Genomic DNA, 22,221 nt, shown 5'->3' with positions numbered 1-22,221 from the left:
TTAGTAACAGAAATACTATATGCACTTTTGCACATTGTCATTATCTGTTAGTGTGCCTTGGCAATTCTTATCATGTAAATAATTGCCTCTTTTCATATGCCACGTAATATGAACTTATTATAATTTATTTAATTTCTGCTTGGGAGTTTTGGGTTGTTTTTCAGGCTTTGGTTGATTCCAAACAATGACACATTGGATATCTTTGTATGTAAAGTCATGTCTATACATATAGAATAAAGTCCTATAACTGAAACAACTGGGTTAAGGGTTATGTGTATTTCTAATTTTGGTAATTGTTGCTAAGCTGCTCTCACTGGAAGTTTGACCAATTCATTTCTACTGGTGGTGAAGAAAGCATGTTTTCCTCATAAATATGTCAGTGTAAAATTTTGTTGTCAACGTTAAGAGGTACATCAAATCTCTTGCATTATTTCTCTTCCTGGCAGCTTTATTTTTGTATGTTCAGGGGCTAATTGTATTTATTGAGTGAACTGTTTCTTTATAAGCTTGGCTTCTTTTTCTGATATCTAACATGCTACACTCTAAAGTCGTCCAGTCCGGTGCAGCGATTATGTCTGACCAGTGGCTGCGCGTTCTCTCACCTTTTCCTTCCGAGTTATGCCATCTGTGCCGGCCTCCACTCCGTGGAGACTCCAAGAGTTTACAACTCACCCTACCTAGCTTCCACTCAGCAACCTACTTCCTTCCTGGCTCAGGTTTTTCCTCCTTCCTTCCTCGGCCTACAACTTCCGGTTCTGCTGGGCGTCTGGGAAACGGTTGGCTTCCGGTCGCGCAGCGGTGGGCGGAGCAAGATGGCTGAGGAGAAGCTTAGGATGGTAAGCGCTGAGGTTCTCTGAAGTATCTTGGCATCCACAGGGCGGGGCCCTGCAGGGCGGTGAGGCCGGGCGGGGCGCCGAGGCCCGCAAGTGCGTACATCGAGCCCCTCGCTGCCGCCGTAGGGAAACGACGCAGCCAGGTCGCGCTCCCCGCCAGGCTGGGCGAATGCGAGCCTGCTGCGCTCGATCTGTATTGGGACTGCCTCTCCGCTTGGGCAGAAGAGCGCGTTTTACACTGGACATGCTGTTTTTCCTACTCTCTAGTTTTTTGTTTTTGGTCGGGGGCGTACTGCATCTTTGCTAGACAGCTTTTGATAACCCATGGATTAGAAATTGGATAGGACGAAGCCTGGAAGCTCTCATCGCTCCTGCCCTCTCTCACTGCGACCCGTCCATGTTTTCTCTTGTGGTTATGTTTTGGAAATGTAATTCTGTGTTAGTTAACTCCACAAAACAGCCTACGTGAATTCAGGCTGACCGTTTAGTCGGCTTTTTGCATCACTGTACATCTCCCGACCTTACTTGTTGGTGACTGTTTTGTATATACATAGTATTTGCCATGTAGTCCAGGCTGGTTTCGGATTTGCCTCAATCCTCAACCTTAATCTCTCTAGTGCAGGGATTATAGGAGTGCGTCATCACTCCCACCTGAATTTTTTAGTTAATGTATAATAATTGTACGTTTATGAGGTACAGTGTGATAATTCAGCACACTCGAACTGTGTATAATGGTCAAATCAGTGTAATTAGCACTTCTATTTTAGCATTTATTCTTTGCGGGTTTGGAGCCTTTAAACTCCTTTCCCCCTAGTGCTTTATAGGATATAAATTGTGAACAGTGGCCGTCCTACTGTGCTGCAGAACATCAGCATTTGCTCCTCCTGTCTATTGGTATTTGATTCCTATTATTGAACCTTTCTCCACTCCAAGTTCTCCGTTTCCTAACTTGTTTTCCTACTTTCTCAACCTCTTGTTCTACTCTATTTTCCCATTAAAAAAAAAAAAAAAACCTTTTTTAGCTTCTACAGAGGAGCAAGAAGGTGCCTTGGCTTTCTCTTCTTGGTATATTTTACTTAGTATAATTTTTCTCACACTGCTGCAGATTAGACTGCACTCGTTTTCATAACTAAATGATACATGCATACCACAATTTATTTACCCGTTTGTTTGTGAATCTCTTGTTGGGCTCCTCTGTTGATTCTCTACTTTAATACTGTGAGCAGTGCTGCAGTAGATGCACAGTATCTCTTTGACACGATGGCTGTATTTTCTTGAGGTATGTACTCAGTGGGAGGATCGCTGGGTCATAGGGATATTTTGTTGTGGTGAGCTAGGGTCTTCTCACATATCCCAGACTAGCATCAAATTGCCGTTCTCTTGTCTCAGCACCATGTTCTTGCCACTGGGCAAGGCCTGATTATTCTGTTTTTAGTTTTAGGGTTTTTTGGTGGTGGTTGTTCTTGATTTTTTTAAGACAGGGTTCCTCTGTGTAATAATCCTAGCTGTCCCAGAACTCACTGAGATCTATCTGAGTGCTGGGATTAAAGGTGTACATCACTACTGCCCATAGTCTATTTTTAGGTTTTTTTTAAGGAATATGTTTATAGTTGGATCAGATTTCTGAGAAATTTCAAATGTGAAACCGTGTCCCTTACTTTATTGCTGCCTTTCAAACCCTGCCCTGCACTAATGGAATGGTTTTAGTTTTTTTTATTATTATTATATTTGGAAAACACCATGGGAAATGTACTAAATTAGCTGTCTCGGTTTTATAATGTAGTGTTGTCTTAGGTAGGGCCCTCTGTTATTTGCCTTTTTATTTGCAGAGTAATTGCAGCAGTCTATAATCAGAAAACTCAATACAGAGAAGGAAGCTTAACGCATAAATTAAAATTAAAGTTAGTATGATTAATGTTACTGGGTTTAAGATATTGGCTCGGACATTAATTTAAGACAATAGAAAGTATTGGCTGGCTGGCTGGAGACTATACTAGGTGTTCAGGATCCCAGTGTAGCACCAAGCCTTTCTTAGGGTGAACTTTTAAGCATAAAAACCATACTCTGATTTAACATAATTCAGTGAATAAGAACAGTTAGATGGAAGTAGAACTACAGAAGCCAAAAGGGAAGGTTAGCACATTTAGAGACATTCCCAGAACTATGAACTTTGATAGATTAGGCCTTTTTTTTTTTTTTTTTTTTTTTTTTTGGCAGGTGGTGCTTTCTGTGTGCTGAGTTTTATGGCTTGAATGATACTTCCACATGGAATGAGCTGTGCTAAGGTCTTGGCCTACTAAGGTCTGGAGGCCTGTTATAACCATAGGAGAAATGCATAATGTACACAATCTTAAATATTAGATATGAAGAGTAATATAATTCCACAATATCACTGTACTATGCCTTTTTACTTTTTTTTTTTTTGAGGTAGGGTATTAATATGTAGCCTTGTATATCCTGGGCTAGACTTTAACTAACTGAGATCCTCCTGTCTCTTCCTCCCATGTGTAGTGCTGGGATCAGAGATGTGTGCCACTGTACTTAGTGTGTATCTTACTGCTATAGAAGATAAGTGTGCAACAGACCTTGAATTTAATTTGTTTGGAGGCAGAAATTGTTCAGTATGTTCGAGTATAATTATATTAAGAAAGAATGACTTTAGGTTTTTGTTTTTTTCGGGGGGGAAGTTTTGAGGCAGGGATTGTCTGTGGCTTTGGAGTCTGTCCTGGAACTGGCTCTTGTAGACCAGGCTGGTCTCAAACTCTCAGAGATCAGTCTTCCAAGTGCTGGGTTCAAAGGCGTGGGCCACCATTGCCCGGCATGGCTTTAGTTTTGAAATGACTTTAATACTTGGCCCTTCAGTTACTTATTTTCATTGTTAAATTCACTACTAGAAGTTTTGGTTTTTTGTAGTAAATTTGTATTTTCAGTGCATGGAAACTAGAATTTCAGGGGTGGGGTTGTTTGTCATTATTGTTTTGAGATGGGGGTCTCATTAGGTAGCTTTGGTTGGCTTTGAGTGAGATAATGTAGACCAGGCTGGCCTCAAACTCACAGGGAAATTCCTGTCTCTACTTCCCAAGTGCAAGGATTATTTGTTCACTTAAAAAGTGATCTATGGGCTAGAGGCTAGAGAGTTGGCTCAGTGGTTAAGAGCACTTGCTTGAGGATCCCCTTCTAGAGGATCCAGGTTGGGTTCCTATAACCCACATGGTGGTCTTCATGTTCGGAAAACATACATAGATCTGTAAATGGATACTGTTGTTTAGTAAGAGAGGAGCTAGAGGTGTAACATCCTGGTGTAGTACTTACATAGCACATGTGAGCCTAGGTACATCAAGACAAAAAGTAGAACTACAGCAGGACAAAACATACCAAAACAAAAATAAAAGCCCTCACTTTCCCCACCATAGTTCTAGCCTTGGCATTGCTGTCATGGTTAAGAGTTGTTCTAGGATATACCTGCTGGTGAATTGCTGGGTCATTGCATGTGTACAACTTTAGCTTAATTGTTTATAAAAAACACTTAAGGTGTTTATCATAACTTACGCTTCTACCAGCAGTTCTTTAGATTTCTTACATCCTTAAGACACCAAACATGCATGTAGCACACAGACATACATGCAAACAAAACACTTATACATATAAAATAAATAAATCTTTTTTTAAAAGGATGATTGCTTATAGGCTGAGTGGGGAAACCCAGCAGTGATGGTATAGTCAGTCTTGGCCTCTGTACAGTATTCTTAGAATATGATCTGCAATGGGGGGAGGGTATTGATAGTGTATCAGATTGGATAAAGAATCTCTTTATAGGCCAGCAGTACCAAGGCCAAGGGAGATTCAGGTTCTTATGACTTGTCTAGTACCTATGGCATGTCTCGGGAAGAGAACAGATCAAAAGAGGCCTGGGGAAAGGGAGTAGTAGGAAGGGGAGGAGGAATGGGGAGGAAGTAGGGAGAGAGATGCTTTGAAGCCTTTAATAATGTCCCAGTAGTGTCCTAACCATTGAGGGTTATAAGCTAGTAACCATTTAATTGTGTGTGTATCTATATATGTCACAACTCTTCTGTGAAACAGAAGTTCTTAATTGTAATGTAATTGAATATGAACTCTTTTCCTTTTTATATACTGCTTAATCCTTTCTGTATACTTTAAAAATTTTGCCTTTCTGCTTTAGTCTTTAGTCCACTCTAACAAATTTTCTTTTTGAATGTTTCCTCTGAGGTCCATTTTATCTAGTGTGTTAATATTGATACTTTGGTTCCTTTTTTGTAATTTCTTGAGATATCTTTTCCTATCCTTTTTCTTTGCCTTAATATCTTAATTTTCTATTCATAAAATAACATACATCTAGTTTTTAATGTTTTACCTTATTTTTCGCATCTTTTTGTTGATTAATTTAGTGTATATGTGTGCGGGTGCCTTTGTGGGTGCATAGTACAGCACATGTGTGGAGGTCAGAGGACAACCTAAGGCCGTCAGTTCTTCCCCTATCGTATGGGGTCTAGGTTTGCACTCAGGGTGGCAGGCTTGGCAGCAGGTGCCTTTACCTGCTGAGCCATCTCACCAGCCCTAGATATTTTTTGTTTGGGGATGAGTTCTTGCTGTGTTTCTTAGATCGGTTACAAACTCTGGCTTAAGTGTTCCACCTGCCTCAGCCTCATGAGTAGCCGGGGCTATAGACACACGCCACTATACTTTGCTTCATAATTTTAAAGATCTTTTTTGATTTTTTTCTTCTATCTGAGAGAATTTCGATTTGCTTTTCTTGTCCTTCTATCCCTCTAGTTTTAAGTGTTGGAAGTCATATACCTGGAGCTGCAGAGTATTTCCTCCTTGGAGAGGGACCTTGTGACTCTAGTACCTGCTGAGCTTCCTGAAAAGTTCTTGTAAGTTTCCTTAGTCCTCCAGTTCCATCAGGAGGGAGTGTTATAGTTTGGAGGAAATAGCTACACAGCACCACCCCACTTCTGCCAGCGCTCTGACCTTCTGTCACTTACTTCGGAGGTGTGGTACTGGTTATTTTTCTCCATTTTTGGTTTGAACATTATTGGGCCTTTGGCCTATTATGCCATAGCAACAGTCATTTATTCTCAGAAGCTTGATTAAGGTTATGAGTTTACGCTGCTCATTGCAAAAGTGAAATTTCCCTCTATGGCCAACCAAAGACAGCAGTAGCAGTAATCTGTGCGCCAAAGAACAGATGTCTAGAAGGCAGTTTAACAAGCATGTCATGTTTGTTTAATAAGACGTGAACAGTTGCTTCTCCGCTAGAGCCTATGACCTCTACAGCCACAGGTCTTTTTTCTTAGCTTGTAGTACCAGACAGATGTTTCCCCTAGTGATGCCAGCCTTCAATCCAGTCAGAAAGTAATTGATTACCCTAGTGGGCACCTCATGCATGTTGGTAGTGGAACTACCATACAGAGCAGGACTGTTAGCAATAGTCATCTCCCCACCCTCACCTGCCTACAGATTGCTTTTCCACATTTGGAAAGCCAACCAGCAATGCTGGAGCTCCCAGCTCAACCCCCACCCTGACGTCTCCGTGTCTTCCAACTGAAGTATGTGGTGTTTTAAGCAGTAAAGTCCTCCTATAGTTCTGGCTTGCCTTCAACAGCAGTAGCAGTAGCCTGTATTGCTTTGGAGGCCTTAGGGACCTCCTTAGCCAATAACTCATGGGAGGTAGCCTATCCCTTATACTAGGATTTTTACCTAACAACCTTAATGTTGCCTGAATGCCCTTTCCTCCCCATGCATGCTTTTATTCTGATTCCCTAATTGCTATTGTTACTACCTTTCCAGATCCTTTTTGATATCTGTAATACTCTTAATACCTAGTATTATGTAACAAAGGCTTTTCTTTTGCATATATTTGTGTACATGCTGTGTGTATGTATGTTTCCATATGTGTAGGCTTATATCTATGGTGGGTGAGTGTACACATGATGCATGTGGAGGCCCAAAGGTATGATATCTGGTCTTTCCCTGTTGCTCTTTAATTCTGTTTATTGAGGCAGGGTCTCTCATTTGAACTCAGATTGTACCAATCACTAGTCTAGCTAGCCAGTTTTCTTAGAGGATATTGTTTCTGCCTGCCATGCCACCCAGCTTCTATGTGGGTTCTGGGGATCTGTATTCCAGTTTTCACACTTGTAGGACAAGTGTTTTCTCCATGAAGTATCTCCCAGCACTAATGAAAACTTTTTATAGAGGGTGGGTAGGATCACTAAAAGTCTATTGTCTGCTGCAAGCAAGTGCCAGATGGTCTTGGGTGGCTAAGGAGATGCTAAAAATGAAACGGTAGGTGGGCGGTGGTGGCATACGCCTTTGATCTCAGCACTTGAGAGGCAGAGGCAGGCAGATCTCTGTGAGTTCGAGACCAGCCTGGTCTACAAGAGCGAGGTCTCTGGAAAAACAAAAAGGATCCAGTTTTCTGTTTCCACTGTGGGTTGCAGTGATTGAACTCAGGTTGTCAGGCTTGTGAGGCAAAAGCTTTCACCTGCTGAGCCATCTCACTGGTCCTTCTTTCTTTAAAACTTTTTTTTATATTTATTTACGTGTGTATGCCCACGCACGTGTGTGTACAGTAACACACATGTGGAGGTCTGAGGCCCTCCTTTTACCATGTGGATTCTGGGGAATGAACTCAAGTTGTTAGACTTACTGAGCCATCTTATAGTGCTTTTAGGCCCAGTAGACTGGGCATCCAATCCTGCTTTTTTTCATGCCTAATCCCTCAGTAATGTCTGTCCCTCTACTGTCTTCCAGGGACCTTAGCCTGTAATAACCGAGTCCCTAATGATTTATGTGAGCCAGTCCATCAGAGACTTTATTTACCTTGTATTGCCTTAGGTTATGCAGCCTTTGACTCAAGGAAGGATGGGTGGTATATTACTGTTCTGCTTGCACAGCACTGGGACCAAACACATCCACCTCCATGTCTATAGTCTCAGGCTATGAGAAACTCTTTGATTCCCTGTTTAAAAGTCTTCCCCAGCCTGCCAGGCATTGGTGGTGCACGCCTTTAATACCAGACTAGGAGGCAGAGGCAGACAGATCTCTGAGTTCGAGGCCAGCCCTGTTTATGGAGTGAGTTCCAGGACAGCCTCCAAAACAATACAGAGAAACTCTGTCTCAAAAAACCAAAAAAAAAAAAAAAAGGGGGGGGGGGGCGGGGGGCCTTCCCCAGTCCAAGAGTTCAGACACAGACTAGTCCCTAACTAAGTATCACAGTTTACTATTCAGGGCCATTATTGAGGCCTCTACACACTGAATTGTGGGCTTTCCCCTTCCTGTCTTGAAGGTTAGACTTGAGGGGCATCTTCTCACTTCTGTTCTTTTACACTCCAGTTCTTCCCATGGGTTCCAAGTTCTTGGGTCCTAGACAGAGTGCTTCAGATCTGATTAGTATTCCTTCCCTTGTATCCTGTCAGCTGTAAGACATGGCAAGGTAGCATCTCCATGTTACCCTCCCCCTTTCCTGCTAGATCAGAGGCTGATGTAGAGGACAGCACTTACAAATTTTTTAATGTAGGCAAGTTCTTTGGGACAGATAGCTGAACCTCCGTTGTATGTCTTCTTGCCCACAGTAAAGTTTATACAATAGTGTTAAAGTCTGTTTAAGGTCTCGTCCCTTAGACATATGCACTATATCAGAGACTGCAGTGTATTCTCTAGTACATCAGTGGGTTGGTCCCCTTTTATTAAGGAATTTTGCTACCTCATACTATATACTATATACTATACACTATACTGGGATTCCTCTGTAAAGACACTTCAGTCTTAGATGGTGTGGCCTTGATCAGATGTCTTATCACCCATTGCAGGATGCATGTAACTGCCACTATAAGAAGGAGGCATAATATGCCGTTCTTTTTTTTTTTTTTTTTTTTTGGTTTTTCAAGACAGGGTTTCTCTATAGCTTTGGAGGCTGTCCTGGAACTCACTTTGTAGACCAGGCTGGCCTCGAACTCACAGAGATCCACCTGCCTCTGCCTCGCGAGTGCTGGGATTAAAGGCGTGCGCCACCAACGCCCAGCCCATTCTATCTAGGGAAATATAGTCATGTCAGAATTATCCCTGCTCCACCCTCAGACAGATCAGCCTCAGTTAACATGTGTCCTCACCCATTATCACAGGGACCATGCAACCGCTCTTCCCCACTCCTCTTTGGTTCTATTGGTCCATGTTTGGGTACCAGTTATGTTAATGCATCATTTCTTGGGGCTATATGAACCAACATTTGTCCTCACTAAGAAAGGTGCTAATAACAAACCAAAAAAATGATTCTCCTTGACTAGTTGGTGAACCAGTGAGTTTGTGTGTGGGGTTACTTTTGGGAACATGGATGACCTAAAGGCAGTTACATCACAGGAAATCCCACCCTAGCATTGGTGAGGCTCCCCAAACCTGCATTCCTGCATAGCTTCAGTCTCTCCAGCAATTATTTACTACTTTCATGACCTTGTGTGTGTGAATCTTGAGCTTCATGAGAACAGTAAGTATCTTTAACTCCTTGAGTCTAGTAAGAGTCTCTCCTTCCTCCAGGAGAAAGAAGCCACATAGCATTTTCCTTTTGTGAGTATTGAAGACATTTCAGAATGCAGACTTAATTTCTGCATGCTGCAGGAATCATCAGAAACTTTACAGCCCATTGTTATCTGCCTGTTTATTCCAGTGTTTTTAGTTTTGTACTCCTGCCTTGTACATACCACAAGCTACACTTTTCCTTTGTGTAGCAAGGTGCTGAGAATACTCACATGCTTTTGTCAATTTTTTTGCTTATTTCATTCATTCTATGATGGTTCTCTTAGTTCCTAATATAATTTCTTTAAAAGTTTAAGAGTCTATAAACTGAAATTCTGAGTCCTCTATTGTTGGGTAAAGCCTTCCTGCCAGCCTGGTCCCAGAGCCGCATCAGTCCCAAATGAACACACAGGATGCTATATTAATTATGAAGCTGTTGGCCTTGCTTGTTTCTTACTGGCTAGCTTTGGCTTAAGTATTTACTTGATAATTGTTAATCTAAGTATTTCTTTTACCGGAGAAAAGGGTCCGGACTTCTTACCCTTATGACAACTACATGATGACTCTCTGTGTTTCTCCTTCCCAGAATCCTCCTCGACTCCTAGTCCCACCTATCTTGCTTCCCTATTGGCCAACAGTGCTTTATTGACATATACACAGGACTTCCCCATCACTCTGTGTTTACTTTTTATTAGTATTATTATTACTGTTATTATTTGCGGAACTGAGAAATAAACCTGGATCTCATACATGCTACGCCTGTACTGTACCACTGCATGACATCTCAGCCCTTTAGAATTTGCTGAGCTAGGACTGGATTTCAGTGGGAATTACTTAGTGTGCAGTTTTTGACTACCCTTGCTGTACTTCTCTTTGTTGCTTTTATTGTTCGTTTTTAGTTTTTTTTTTTTTTTACAAAAGATTGTGTGTAGGGTTTATCTGAGTATGTGTGGGTGCACCACCTGTGTGCCTGATGCCCACATAGGCACCCCATGAGTGTTGGGAATTGAACCTGGGCCCTCTGTAAAAATAGTCAGTGCTCTTAACAACTGAGCCATCATCTCCAGTCTTGTTTTGTTTTTTGAAACCAGGTTTGCTTATGTACCTGTGGTTATCCTCAAACTGGAGATCATCCTTTCTCAACCTTCCAAGTGACGGGATTGTAGGCCTGCATCGCCATGCTTGGCTTGGTACCTTCCTCATGATATATCAGAGTGTAGAGTTTCTTTTGCCAGTTATGGAGATACAGTTAGTAGTATTTGTTGAAGAGGCAGAGGTAGGAGGATCATGAGTTTTAGGCAACTGGAGAGATGGCTCAGTGGTTAAGATAGTTTGCTCTTGTTCTTGCAAAGGACCCAGATTACATTCTCAGCACCTACATGCTGACTCACAACCATCTGTGACTGATTCCAGGGATCCAGTGCCTCTTCTGACCTTCGTGGGCAACACACACACACACACACGCACACACGCATGCACACACACGTACACACACACACGCATACACACATACACACTCAAACGCACGTGCACATGCATGCACACAGGCAAAACATTCATATACATAAATATTTTAAAGTGTCTTTTATTACTTCTGAAAAAATTACAGCCAGTATTCCCCCCCCCTTATATTAAGGCATCCATATCTTTTTGCACTTCTTGTTTATGTTTTGAGACGGGCTCTTACTATATGGCACTGGCTGTCCTAGATAGATTGCTAGTCTCTAACTCTGATATCCTACTGGGTCTGCCTTCCTGAAGACTAAAGGTATGTGCCACCACAACTGGCCCATGTCATGGTGTATAATGTATAAAATTAGGAAAGTGATACAAGAAAAATCCATTGAAAGATTTTTCTAGTAAGTTAACAGTACACTATCTTCATGTCCAGTGCCTTCCTCTTTTGCTCTCCACCTTATTTTTTAAGCCTCTCACTGCACCTGGAGTTATTGATTTGGCTAGGCTGGCTGGCCAGTAAGCTCCAGGGGTCTGCTTGATTCTCTTTCCCCAGTACACACATGCTTCTCTACCAGCTTTTATTTGAGTACTGACCACTGGAACTTGAGTCTTCATGCTTGTGCTAAAGGTACTTTACTGACTGAGCTGTCTACCTTCCTTCTGTCAAACAGAGATCATGGGCTGGTGAGAAGACTTAGTGGATAAAAGGGATTGCTACCAAGCCGGACAAGAGTTAGGTCCTTGGAACCCCTATTGGTGAAGAGAATTAAAGACTCTTGAAAGATGTCCCCTCTGCACATGCATGTGTATGTACACACACACACACACACACACACCCTGTAAAAAAAATTCAAACATTTTCTGGTTTGGTTGCTGAGAAGTAGAGCACTAAATGAGGTATCTTAACAATTTAGTATATTAATATGAGTATATGTTGTACATTATTATTTTGGTACACTATAAATGCACATATAATATGTATTATACATTATGAGCAAGTTGGATAGCTAAAAAATAATGTGGTAATTTAAGTGATAATCAGAATGCCTCTTTATATATCTCTTCATTTAATGGATTGAGTACATTTCTGGTGAGTTACTGATCATTCTTGTTATGAATGTGCTTTCAATTAGGAAAACATGGGGCTGCTATAACACAGATAACTTCTTTCTTTCATTTCAGAAAACTCAGGTTCCTGAATCTCAAAGACCCAGACCAAAAAAAGGTCTGTATGCAATTTCATTATATACTATATATATATATAGTTGTTACCCATTTCTTTGTCTCATTGATTGTTATATATACCAGAGCTTTGTAAATTGTGTTAGGAAAAGCAGTAATGGTTCAACTCTTACATAATATCAGCCTTTTTATTTTATCCCATTACATTTATTATTGACATGTAATGTACTTAAATGTTGTTTGGTTAATATGTCAGTGTACACTAATTTTTAATTCGTGTAATAAGCATTCAGTTCTTGTACAAAACAGACTGCTAATTTTATGTATGTTAAGTGTGGCATTTAATTTTACTTTAAAACTTTTTTGTTTTTTTTTTTCCAAGACAGGGCTTTGCTGTGTCTATTTCCTGAGGGAAGAATTTATGCCCCATTTATCTTTGTTTAAGACTGGCCCAAGCTGGGTGGTGGTGCCACACACCTTTAATCCCAGCACTCGGGAGGCAGAGGCAGGAGGATCTCTGTGAGTTTGAGACCAGCCTGGTCTACACAGCTAGTTCCAAGATGACCAGGACTACACAGAGAAACACTGTCTCAAAAATTGGGGAGTGGGGGAGAAAAACCTCCGTCTCAGAAAAACAAGCAAGAGATTGGTCCAAACTTACTGCATAGCTCAAGCTGGTCTTGAACTTAAAATACTTCTTTCTCAGCTGAGATTTATGAAATTCAGTTGTAATTTTGCAAGTATCTGACTTAATTACTAGTATTTTTATACCATTTCTAGATATGAGAATCATCCTGCTATTACCTCACTTAATAACCAAATGATTGAGCTAGTTAGGTAGGACTAGTATATGCTGTGATTGTCAATCCAGTATGTATTTTACCTTTTCCTTAGAGCCAGATCCATGGGTCAGTTGGCCACAGGCCTAGAAGAGGACTGTATATCAACCAAGAATTATTCCAAGGGTCAGCAAGATGGCTCAGTGGGTTAAAGGACGTGCTGCCAATCTGATGATCCAAATTCAATTTCTAGGACCCACATGGTGGAAGGAGAGAACCACTTTCTCCAATATTGTTCTCTGATTTCTGCATGTGTGCTATGTGTACCCACACATGGAGAGCCACAAAATAAACAAATATAACTCAGAAAACAAGATCTTTACATAAATTTCCAAATTCCATGAAGAATTTAATGTGCTGTTGGTTTTTTTTTATTGTTTGTTTTTTTATAAGTGTGTCACTGTGGGGGCAGGCTTTGAGGATTCCTATTTATTTATTTGTAATTCTATGTGCACTGGTGTCAGAATCCCCTGGAACTGGAGTTAGACAGTTATGAGCTGCCATGTGGTTGCTGGGAATTGAACCCGGGTCCTCCTGAAGAGCAGTCTTTGCTCTTAACCACTGATCCGTCTCTCTAGCCCTTAATGTGCTATTGTAATTACTTAGTTAAGACATGAGGACATGCTAAAAAAGAAAATCAAACACTGATTATATTGTTTGTTATGTCAAAATATGATTTCTAGCTTCAGAGTTTCCTGTTGTGGAAAAACTGAACTGGCTGATCCATCTCCACTATATCCGGAAGGATTATGAAGCATGCAAGGTGAGAGACTACAACAATGGAGGGAATGAGAGGCAGGCTGGGCAAAACTAGCAGGGTCTGAAGCACATTGTGGCAGTTGATGTCTTGAATTTGCACCCCCTACCTTCCTGCTTTAAGCTTTTTGGTTTTCTTTGTTTTGGTTTTTTTCGAGACAGGGTTTCTCTGTGGCTTTGGAGGCTGTTCTGGAACTCCCTTGGTAGTCCAGGCTGGTCTCGAACTCACAAAGATCCGCCTGCCTCTGCCTCCCGAGTGCTGGGATTAAAGGCGTGCGCCACCACCGCCCGGCCCTGCTTTAAGCTTTATGTGTAGCTTTGACTTTAATTTTGTCTCTTCAGTGTGTTTCTGTATAGTAAATAGGACCAGGTTCCTTCCTGCTTAAAACTATCACGATTTTTCCCATTATACTAAAACCCTTTAGTATGACATTTTTAGTCATCCTCTTTCAACCCTCTCATTTGACTTAGCTTTTCTTCTACCCCTTGCCAACATACAGTTTGAAACTTTTTGCTTTGGGAAGCCTTCCTTAATTCACTGAGTTAGAATCAGAGATGCTGCTGTCTATTGAGCTCTGAAAGTACCTAAGCCAAGCCCATCGCTATATAGAACCCATGTGATTTACTCATCAGAGGATCCTAGTGTCTGTAATTAATGGTGCTTAGAAGGCTTCTCCTGTTTTTCTAGCTTCACTCGTTAGATTTTAAATCGGGTTGAGAACTTTTTTCTGTCATGAGCTATATAGTAACTTAATTTAATTTTTTTGAGATATGGCCTCACTTTGTATCCCTGGCTAACCTGGAACTTGCTAAGTAGACCAGGCTGGCCTTAAACTCACAGAGATTCACCTGCCTCTGCCTCCTGAGTGCTGGAATTAAATGTGTGTTTGCCTCCATGTCTGGCCAAGACAGTAATTTATAGATTTTAGTGTTGCTGTAGTCATCATCTCATATTTGTCATCATCATTTTGTTGTTTTTTGTTTTTGTTTGAAACAGGATTTCATGTAGCCCAGGTTAACCTCAAATTCAATAGGTAGTAGAGGATGACCTTGATTTCTTGATCTTGTTTCCACCTCCTGAGTGCTGGGATTGTAGGCATGTTCGATAATGCATGGCTTCTTTTTTAAATAACACAAAACAGAAAACTTTTTTAAAAAATTTAAATTTATGTGCTTGAATATTTTGCATACATTTATGTCTGTGCACAACATGCAAACAGTTCTCGAGGAGGCCAGAGATGGTGTCAAGTACTGGAGTTACAATTGTGAGTTGCCTTGTTGATGCTGGTTATCTAACCCCAGTCCTTTGGAAGAGCAGCAAGTGCTCTTAACTGCTGGGCTGTCTTTCCAGTTCTAAAAGTATTCTAAATGAAGGATATACAGAAATATCCCAAGAGCCCTTAGAGTGCTAACCTTCGTCTAAAATAAGTAATCATAAAAAAATTCTGAATGAACTACCTAATTAGTCATTATTAGTGTCCTCTGTATCTCATACATGCCCCTTGTCTATTTCTACTGTTTTCTTGGTAACGCCTAATCACTAACTCAGGTGTTCTTATTTTTTAGGCTGTGATCAAAGAACAACTTCAGGAGACTCAGGGGTTATGTGAATATGCTATCTATGTCCAAGGTAAGACATGTTGTTTCTTTTCTTAGTGGAAAAATATATTTAGCCTAGGTCCTTGAGAAACAAAGAACTTGGGAAATACTTAAATTCAAAAATTTTTTACAAAAGTTTTATTCACTATCCTTTGAAATTTGAACACAATTCTGTGTGTGTGTTGTGCATATACCTGGAAGCCAGTACATGACATCGGGTGAATATCTTTTTAAATATATTTTGAAATTATTGTTTTATATGTTTGAGTGTTTTGTCTGAATATATATCTGTGTGTTATGTTCATGCCTGGTGCCTGTGGAGGCTAGTAGACAGCATTGGAGCCCCTGGAACTGGAGTTACAGATGGTTGTGAGCCACCATGTGGATACTGGGAATTGAACCCCTGTCCTCTGCAAAATAATATTCTTTTTTTTTTTTTTTTACGAGACAGGGTTTCTCTGTATTGTTTTGGAGGCTGTCGGTCCTGCCTGGCCTTGAACTCACAGAGATCCACCTGCCTCTGCCTCCCGAGTGCTGGGATTAAAGGCGTGCGCCACCACCGCCCGGCCAAAATATTATTCTTATGAAGAATTTCTGTATCTGCAAAAAGACCAGTTACCTGATGCCGGGCGTTGGTGGCGCACGCCTTTAATCCCAGCACTCGGGAGGCAGAGGCAGGCGGATCTCTGTGAGTTCGAGGCCAGCCTGGTCTACAGAGCGAGTGCCAGGACAGCCTCCAAAACTACACAGAGAAACCCTGTCTCGAAAAACCAAAAAAAAAAAAAAAAAAAAAAAAGACCAGTTATCTGGGTATAGATGCTGGGAACAGAGTGGGTAGGTGGAAGTTAACTTATTATAGATTTTACCTTACTAACACTTTACTTGCTTTTATCCATTTAGTAATGACTGGTTGGATTAAAAGTTATCCAAAGGCTTTCTCTGATGTGGTATCTTATCTCCTCCTCCTCTTCCTCCTCTTCCTCCTCCTCCTCCTCCTCCAGTTTTTCTGATGCCAGCCTTTTCTTCCAAGAATATGGTTTATTTTCTATATTTTCTTTTGCTTGGCAGCACTGATTTTCCGCCTGGAAGGAAATATCCAAGAATCCCTAGAACTCTTTCAGACATGTGCTGTTCTCAGCCCTCAGTGTGCTGATAATCTCAAACAAGTGGCCAGATCTTTGTGAGTATTGGAGCAGTCACAGAAGACCACATACAATCTTTTCTCCTAGCCGGGTGGTGGTGGTGCTCACCTTTAATTCCAGCACTTGGGAGGCAGAGACTGGAGGATCTCTGTGAGTTCCAGGCCAGTCTGTTCTACAGAGATAGTTCCAGGACAGCTAGGTTGTTACACAGTAATACCCTACCTTGGGGTGGGGGGGATTTCTCCTGGGCCAGGCATTGGTGGCACACGCGAGACAGAGACAGGTGGGATCTCTATGAATTTGAGGTCAGCCTGCTCTACAGAGCGAGTTCCAGGCAGCCAGAGCTATACAGAAAAGGCTGGGGTGGTGGTGTCACAAGCCTTTAATATCCAGCACTTGGGAGGCAGAGGCAGGTGGATCTCTGTTAGTTCAAGGCCAGGGCTATACAAAGAAACCCTGTCTTGAAGAGAGAGAGAGAGAGAGAGAGAGGGAGGGAGGGAGGGAGGGAGGGAGGGGGAGAGGGGAGAGAGAGAGAGGGAGAGAGAGAGAGAGAGAGAAAAGAGAAGAGAGAGAAAGACAGAAAGAAAGAAAGAAAAAGAAAAAACAAACATAAATAAAAAGGCTTTCTCCTGAAATGCATTCTGGGGAGGGCCTGTTGCTGGCAGCCAGATTCCTGATAGGTAGAAGGCTGGTACTAGCTCAAGTTTTTAAAAAATTTCAACATTTTTAAAGTCTGTGGAATATGTAGAATGTGGAATATGAATTTGTAGAGTTAATCTTAGAAGACCTTAGGTTAGCTGGGTATGGCAGTACACACATGTAATCCTTGTACTTGAAGGTGGAGCCATGAGGATCAGAAGTTCAAAGTCATCCTTGGTTACACAGTGAATTGGAGGCTTGCCTGAGTTACATGAGAACCTGCCTCAAAAGAAACCAAAAACAGTGAAATATGAATAACTGTAGAAAATGTATTTTCACAGATTTCTTCTGGGAAAACATAAAGCCGCCACTGAAGTTTATAATGAAGCAGCTAAACTTAACCAGAAAGATTGGGTAAGAAATGCCATTTCTTTCTTAGCATGTTATTGGTTCCATTTATCAAGTGGCTTTTTCTTTGGAGATATGGTTTCATTATATGTATAGCCCTGGCTGGTCTCAAAAATCATTGTGTAGAGCAGACTGGCCTCAAACTCAGATAGATCTGCCTGCCTTCTGCGTCCATAGTGACCAGCCCTTGGCTAGAATTCTTAGATGATCAAACTGTCTTTTTGATTCTTTTTTCAGCATGGCATTTCTACATAACTTTGCAGGCATTGTTTTATAGTTTCCAGCTGTTAGTGTTGCTGATAGTTTCTCACTGGTCTGATCATCCCATCTTATTTCCAAGAGCTTTAAGAACTGAGTTGTTTTACCTTTGGAATCTGAAAGCATCAGCAGTAGATGTCTTCATTGCATGTTTTGTATTTTTTCCCTATCTGCTTGGCAATCAGCTGTTTCTTTTGCCTTTCTTTGGGTCATGGTAACTTTAAGAGGCTCTTTATTTTTCCTTCCATCATCTTCCCTTTCTTATTAGTGTATATTAATTGTAAAAACAATGTGTTTCACTGTGACATTTTCATAGTTTGATCATAGTCACTTCCTGTATTTCTTTATTTCCATCAGGTATTCATATAAATTGGGGATTATGTGTAAGTACAATACAAAATCAGACTAAACATTCTCTTTGCAAATTAACAGATTTTTCCCCCCTTGAAAAACCACACCACTGGTTTTGGCATTTACTTGGTAGTCCTAGAATTTCAGGGCTGAGACTTACTGAAGGTTAGTTAAATGGTGACCGCTGTAGCTCAGAAGTATTAATTCTTAGATAAGGAGCTCCAAGAAGCAAGGAAGAGCAGTCCCTGATAGAACCTTTGTTTCAGCCACAGCCTCTAAAAGGAAGGCTGGAAAGTACCATTTAAATCTGGAACTCAGCTGGAATTGGATTCTCTAGTAAAGTGTCTCTGGTGGATGAGCAGTTCCCAGTCTGTACACTGAATGTCACTTCCTATTGAAAAACCTCGGCATCAAAGCACCGGGCACTGAACTGAACCCTCTGCCCAAGAACTGGGGCCAGACCACTGGCTGCAAATGCAAGAGGTGATTTATTGAGTACACAGGCGCCTGCAGATGCTACTGCAACTCGGGTGCAGAGCATACCGGGCTTTCAGGGAGTACAATATTTATAGAGTTTCAATGGTTACATAAGTAACAGGCATTTCATTGGTTCATCTTGGGGGCAGGAGTAGTTCCCACGGACTAAGTTTCCTGATATTACTTTATGAAAGACCCAGGCATGCTTCAGCAATTATTATCCTGGTCCCATGACTACTATGGTGATCATAGACACAACTGGGAGCAAGGGTAGTTGCCAAGGACTAGGTGTCCTGGTATTGTCATATGAAAGTTCCCAGCACGCTTCAGTAATTATTATCCGGGTCCCATGATTGCTGTAGTGATCAGACACAATTGGGGGCCAGGGTAGTTGCCAAGGACTAGGTTTTCTAGTATTGTCATATGAAAGTTCCCAGCACGCTTCAGCAATTATTATCCGGGTCCCATGACTGCTATAGTGATCACAGACATCCTGTTTTGAGGGTGAGACATCTGGTCTGGGTTTCTTTCATTAGGCAACGGCCTGGCCTTGCTTTTCTTTTCCTAGGGGGTCCTGGGTAGGGGTCTTTCACTATCAGACACAGCAGCTCTGTGGCTTTTAACTTGCCTCTCATTTTCTATTATTTTACTCTTTACACCCATTTTTACATCTTTGCATTTCTCAGTCTTATTGCCCAGATCACTGTTTTTGCTATTAGCTATATATATCCTAGTAGCCTATCCTTTCCCTTAATTTCAGTAGTTGTATTTTGATTTCTAATTTGTCTTCTCTCCCTCCCTCCCTCCCTCCCTCCCTCCCTCCCTCCCTCCCTCACTCTATCTTGTTTGTTTGCCTGTTTGAGACAGGGTTTCACTATGTAGCCCTGGCTGTCCTGGCACTTGCTCTGTAGGCCAGGCTGACCTCAAACTCACAGAGATCCGCCTGCCTCTGCCTCCCAAGTGCTGGGATTAAAGGCGTGCGCCACCATGCCTGGCTTTTCTTTTCTATCCCCACCCCCTCTCCTCTTATAGCACTCTCTCCGAATCTTAGTCTTGAAGTTCTGTAAGTTTCCACAATTACCTTTGTCTTTCTGCTTTCCTTTTAGTTCTTTTTATACTGTTGACTGATTCTTGAAGAGACCTTCCTATCAGAGAAGTAGATTGATTATACTAGAGAGATAGCATGGTTCCCCTTGGAGTCCTTAGGGCACTATTTATTAAAAGTTTAATAATATTTTATTTATTGTGTGTTCACAGGGCATTTGGAGTGGGGGCAGGGGTAACCCATGTGAGCTCGTTCTCTCCCTTCACCATGGGTGGAGGGTTTGAACTCAGGTCTGTGGACTTGGCCAAAAGTACCTTTGCCCAATGAGCCTTCTTGGCAGCATTATTATTTTCTAAGTATATTTCAATCTCAGTTATTTTTTCCCTCAGGGTGTGATTCTTAAGTTAATTTTTTATCACATCAATATTTATTTTTGTGTATGTACTTTATGTATATGTGAGGACACATATGCTCTGGTGAGTGTAGAGGTTAAAGGACAGCTTGCAGGAGTTGGTGCTTTCCTTCAGTAGATTGTCAGGGTTAGTGGCAAGTGCTTTTGCCCACTGAGTCTTCTTAGTGTCGTCTCCCTTGTCTTTGTAGACAAGGTCACATTTAGCCCAGGCTGGCCTTGAATTAGCTGTATAGCAGAGGATAGCCTTGAATTCCTGATCTCTCTGTCGTTACCTCCCAAGGGCTGAGCTGAGTTGAATCATTAGTGGCCAGTGTGAAACTACACATCCAGTTAGATTAGAGCTGGAAGCAGCTCAGGAGGCTCTGGGCCCTGCAGGTGAGCATGAGTAAATACACACTCATTTATTTTCTGATTTTTGGACAAAGTAAGTTTTAGGTTCTGGTAAGATATCTAAACTGAGATCTGTCCAGTGCATAGTTGGATGAAGAGTCATGATATTCTAGGTTATATATAAATATTTTGGAGTCAGGAACATAAAGTTAGTAAGTGAAACCATGAAACTGGTTGAGATAGTCAGTTGGCAGTGAGTTGAGGGTGGAGCTCAAGAAGAGCAGAACAGAAAAAAAAGATGGAAGATGAGTCAGGAGGGCTGGGCAAAGGGGAGATGAAGTATGTCTGCTGCTCCATGTAGCTGAAAGAGTTCACTTGGTATTATGACTCACTTGGGACATCAAACAGCCAGGTATCATCTTGTGGGAAACCTTTTAGCTCTACTTTCTTGTACTCATCATGAGATTCCACAATCTGGTTCTAACAAGGAGTTAATACCTTAATGCTATTGTCTGGACTTCAGAATGAACTGTTAAGTAGGGGGCATTTCCACTGATGTCAAGAGAGAAAGCTGAGACTTTGGGGGATGCAATGACATGGCAAAGGGCACACAGTGAGGTGGCAGAAGAGCAGAAGGAAGTTGCAAGCGCAGTCTAGGATTGCTAAATATAGCCTAAGAGTTTTCTGCAGTGTCTACTGCCTTGGCAAGATGTCCCTGGATACTCAGAGAGAGATAGGATTTGACTCCAATTTGTTCTATTTTCCTTTCCACATTTCCTGTGCTGTTCATTGTTTAAGGCATCCTGATGCTATCTTCTCAAATATCACCTATAGCAGTGATTCACAAGATTAAGGGTCAGTTAATATGCAGAGTATTAAATGACAAGAAAGGTGTTTCTCTTGTCTGTTCATGTACTTATAACCTGATGAAGTGGAGTACATGTAAGTTTTGGAGACAGGCTTGAACTGAAGGCACAGTTCTTGGTAATGTAAACATTATTTCAGTTGTAGTTTAAGAGAAATTAGAGCACTTGCATACATAGCAAGTGCAAGGGCTTGAGTTTGGCCGTCTGCAAAGCCAGAAGAGGACATTGAATCTCCTGAAAGTTAGGTTATAGATGGCAGTGAGCCACCATGTGGGTGCTGGGAATGAACCCAGGTCCTATGCAAGAACAACAAAGTGCTCTTAACTGTGAAGCCATCTCTTTAGTCCTGAATTTTTTTAAAGACCATGTCGTTTGAGAAATGTACTGAAATACTTGTGAGTGAAATGTTACAACTGTTTGGTAATTGGTTATAAAATAATAGTAGACAGGGTAAGGATTGTATGGTTGTAGGACTTATTAGTCTGTGGTTTTGCTATTTACATTTGTACATAGAATACAAAACTAAACAAAGAAGAAAAAAATCCCAGCACTGTCACTTTCTGTGTTAGGAAAACTATCTAACCTCTCTGAGCTTTGGTCTCCTATAAAGCTAAAAAAAAAAAAAATACTGATGTGGCAGATTTCTTGGAAAATTAAATATATAACAACATCTGGCATGGAGCCTACTATATAATAGGTGATCTACCACTGATTGCTTTGTTCCAGAAGATGTGGAACAAGACGCATTAAACTACTTGTCTGTGTTCCTGAAACAGGGTTGCATCCCTACCACTTGTAGGGTGCTGGGCCCTTGCTGCCTTCCAGGAACACTTTTCTTAATCCTGGTTTCTTTTCTAAAGCTGCTAATGTCAGATTTATTACAAAGGAATTCCGGAGGTTTCACAACACTTATGGTCAGAAGACAGATTAGTCTTACAGTGAACTAGAATTAGAAATTGTCAGCAGCCAAGGCAGTCACTGTGGATTTTTGATTCATCTTTCTTTTCTGCAGGTCCGAGGCTGGCAAACTCTTTTTTTGCAAGGAACTATTTAGTATACAGCCATTACATGTATTTATATAGTATTGCAGGTTT

At 41.3% G+C, this 22,221-nt stretch overlaps 1 protein-coding gene across 4 annotated transcripts in view; it reads left to right on the top strand.

Annotated features, from left to right (window-relative positions):
• The first annotated feature begins 532 nt into the window (after positions 1 to 532).
• Bbs4 (Bardet-Biedl syndrome 4) overlaps positions 533 to 22,221 on the top strand; it is a 42,891-nt gene continuing 21,202 nt past the window's right edge. The window contains exons 1-6 of one of the 4 annotated variants that reach the window (XM_040730234.1): positions 533 to 836; positions 12,006 to 12,048; positions 13,528 to 13,607; positions 15,167 to 15,230; positions 16,268 to 16,379; positions 17,322 to 17,394. In XM_040730234.1, the coding sequence (XP_040586168.1) occupies positions 813 to 836; positions 12,006 to 12,048; positions 13,528 to 13,607; positions 15,167 to 15,230; positions 16,268 to 16,379; positions 17,322 to 17,394 (396 nt within the window). In that variant the 5' untranslated portion in view covers positions 533 to 812. Of the gene's footprint in view, positions 837 to 12,005; positions 12,049 to 13,525; positions 13,608 to 15,166; positions 15,231 to 16,267; positions 16,380 to 17,321; positions 17,395 to 22,221 lie in introns of those variants that run through there. The other 3 variants (XM_013112982.3, XM_040730235.1, XM_040730236.1) reach the window with 3 other exon arrangements.

This window comes from Mesocricetus auratus, unplaced genomic scaffold (genome assembly GCF_017639785.1).
Source record: "Mesocricetus auratus isolate SY011 unplaced genomic scaffold, BCM_Maur_2.0 Super-Scaffold_100022, whole genome shotgun sequence".
Classification (NCBI taxonomy): Eukaryota; Metazoa; Chordata; class Mammalia; order Rodentia; family Cricetidae; genus Mesocricetus; species Mesocricetus auratus.
This window is presented reverse-complemented; position numbering and strand designations above follow the sequence as displayed.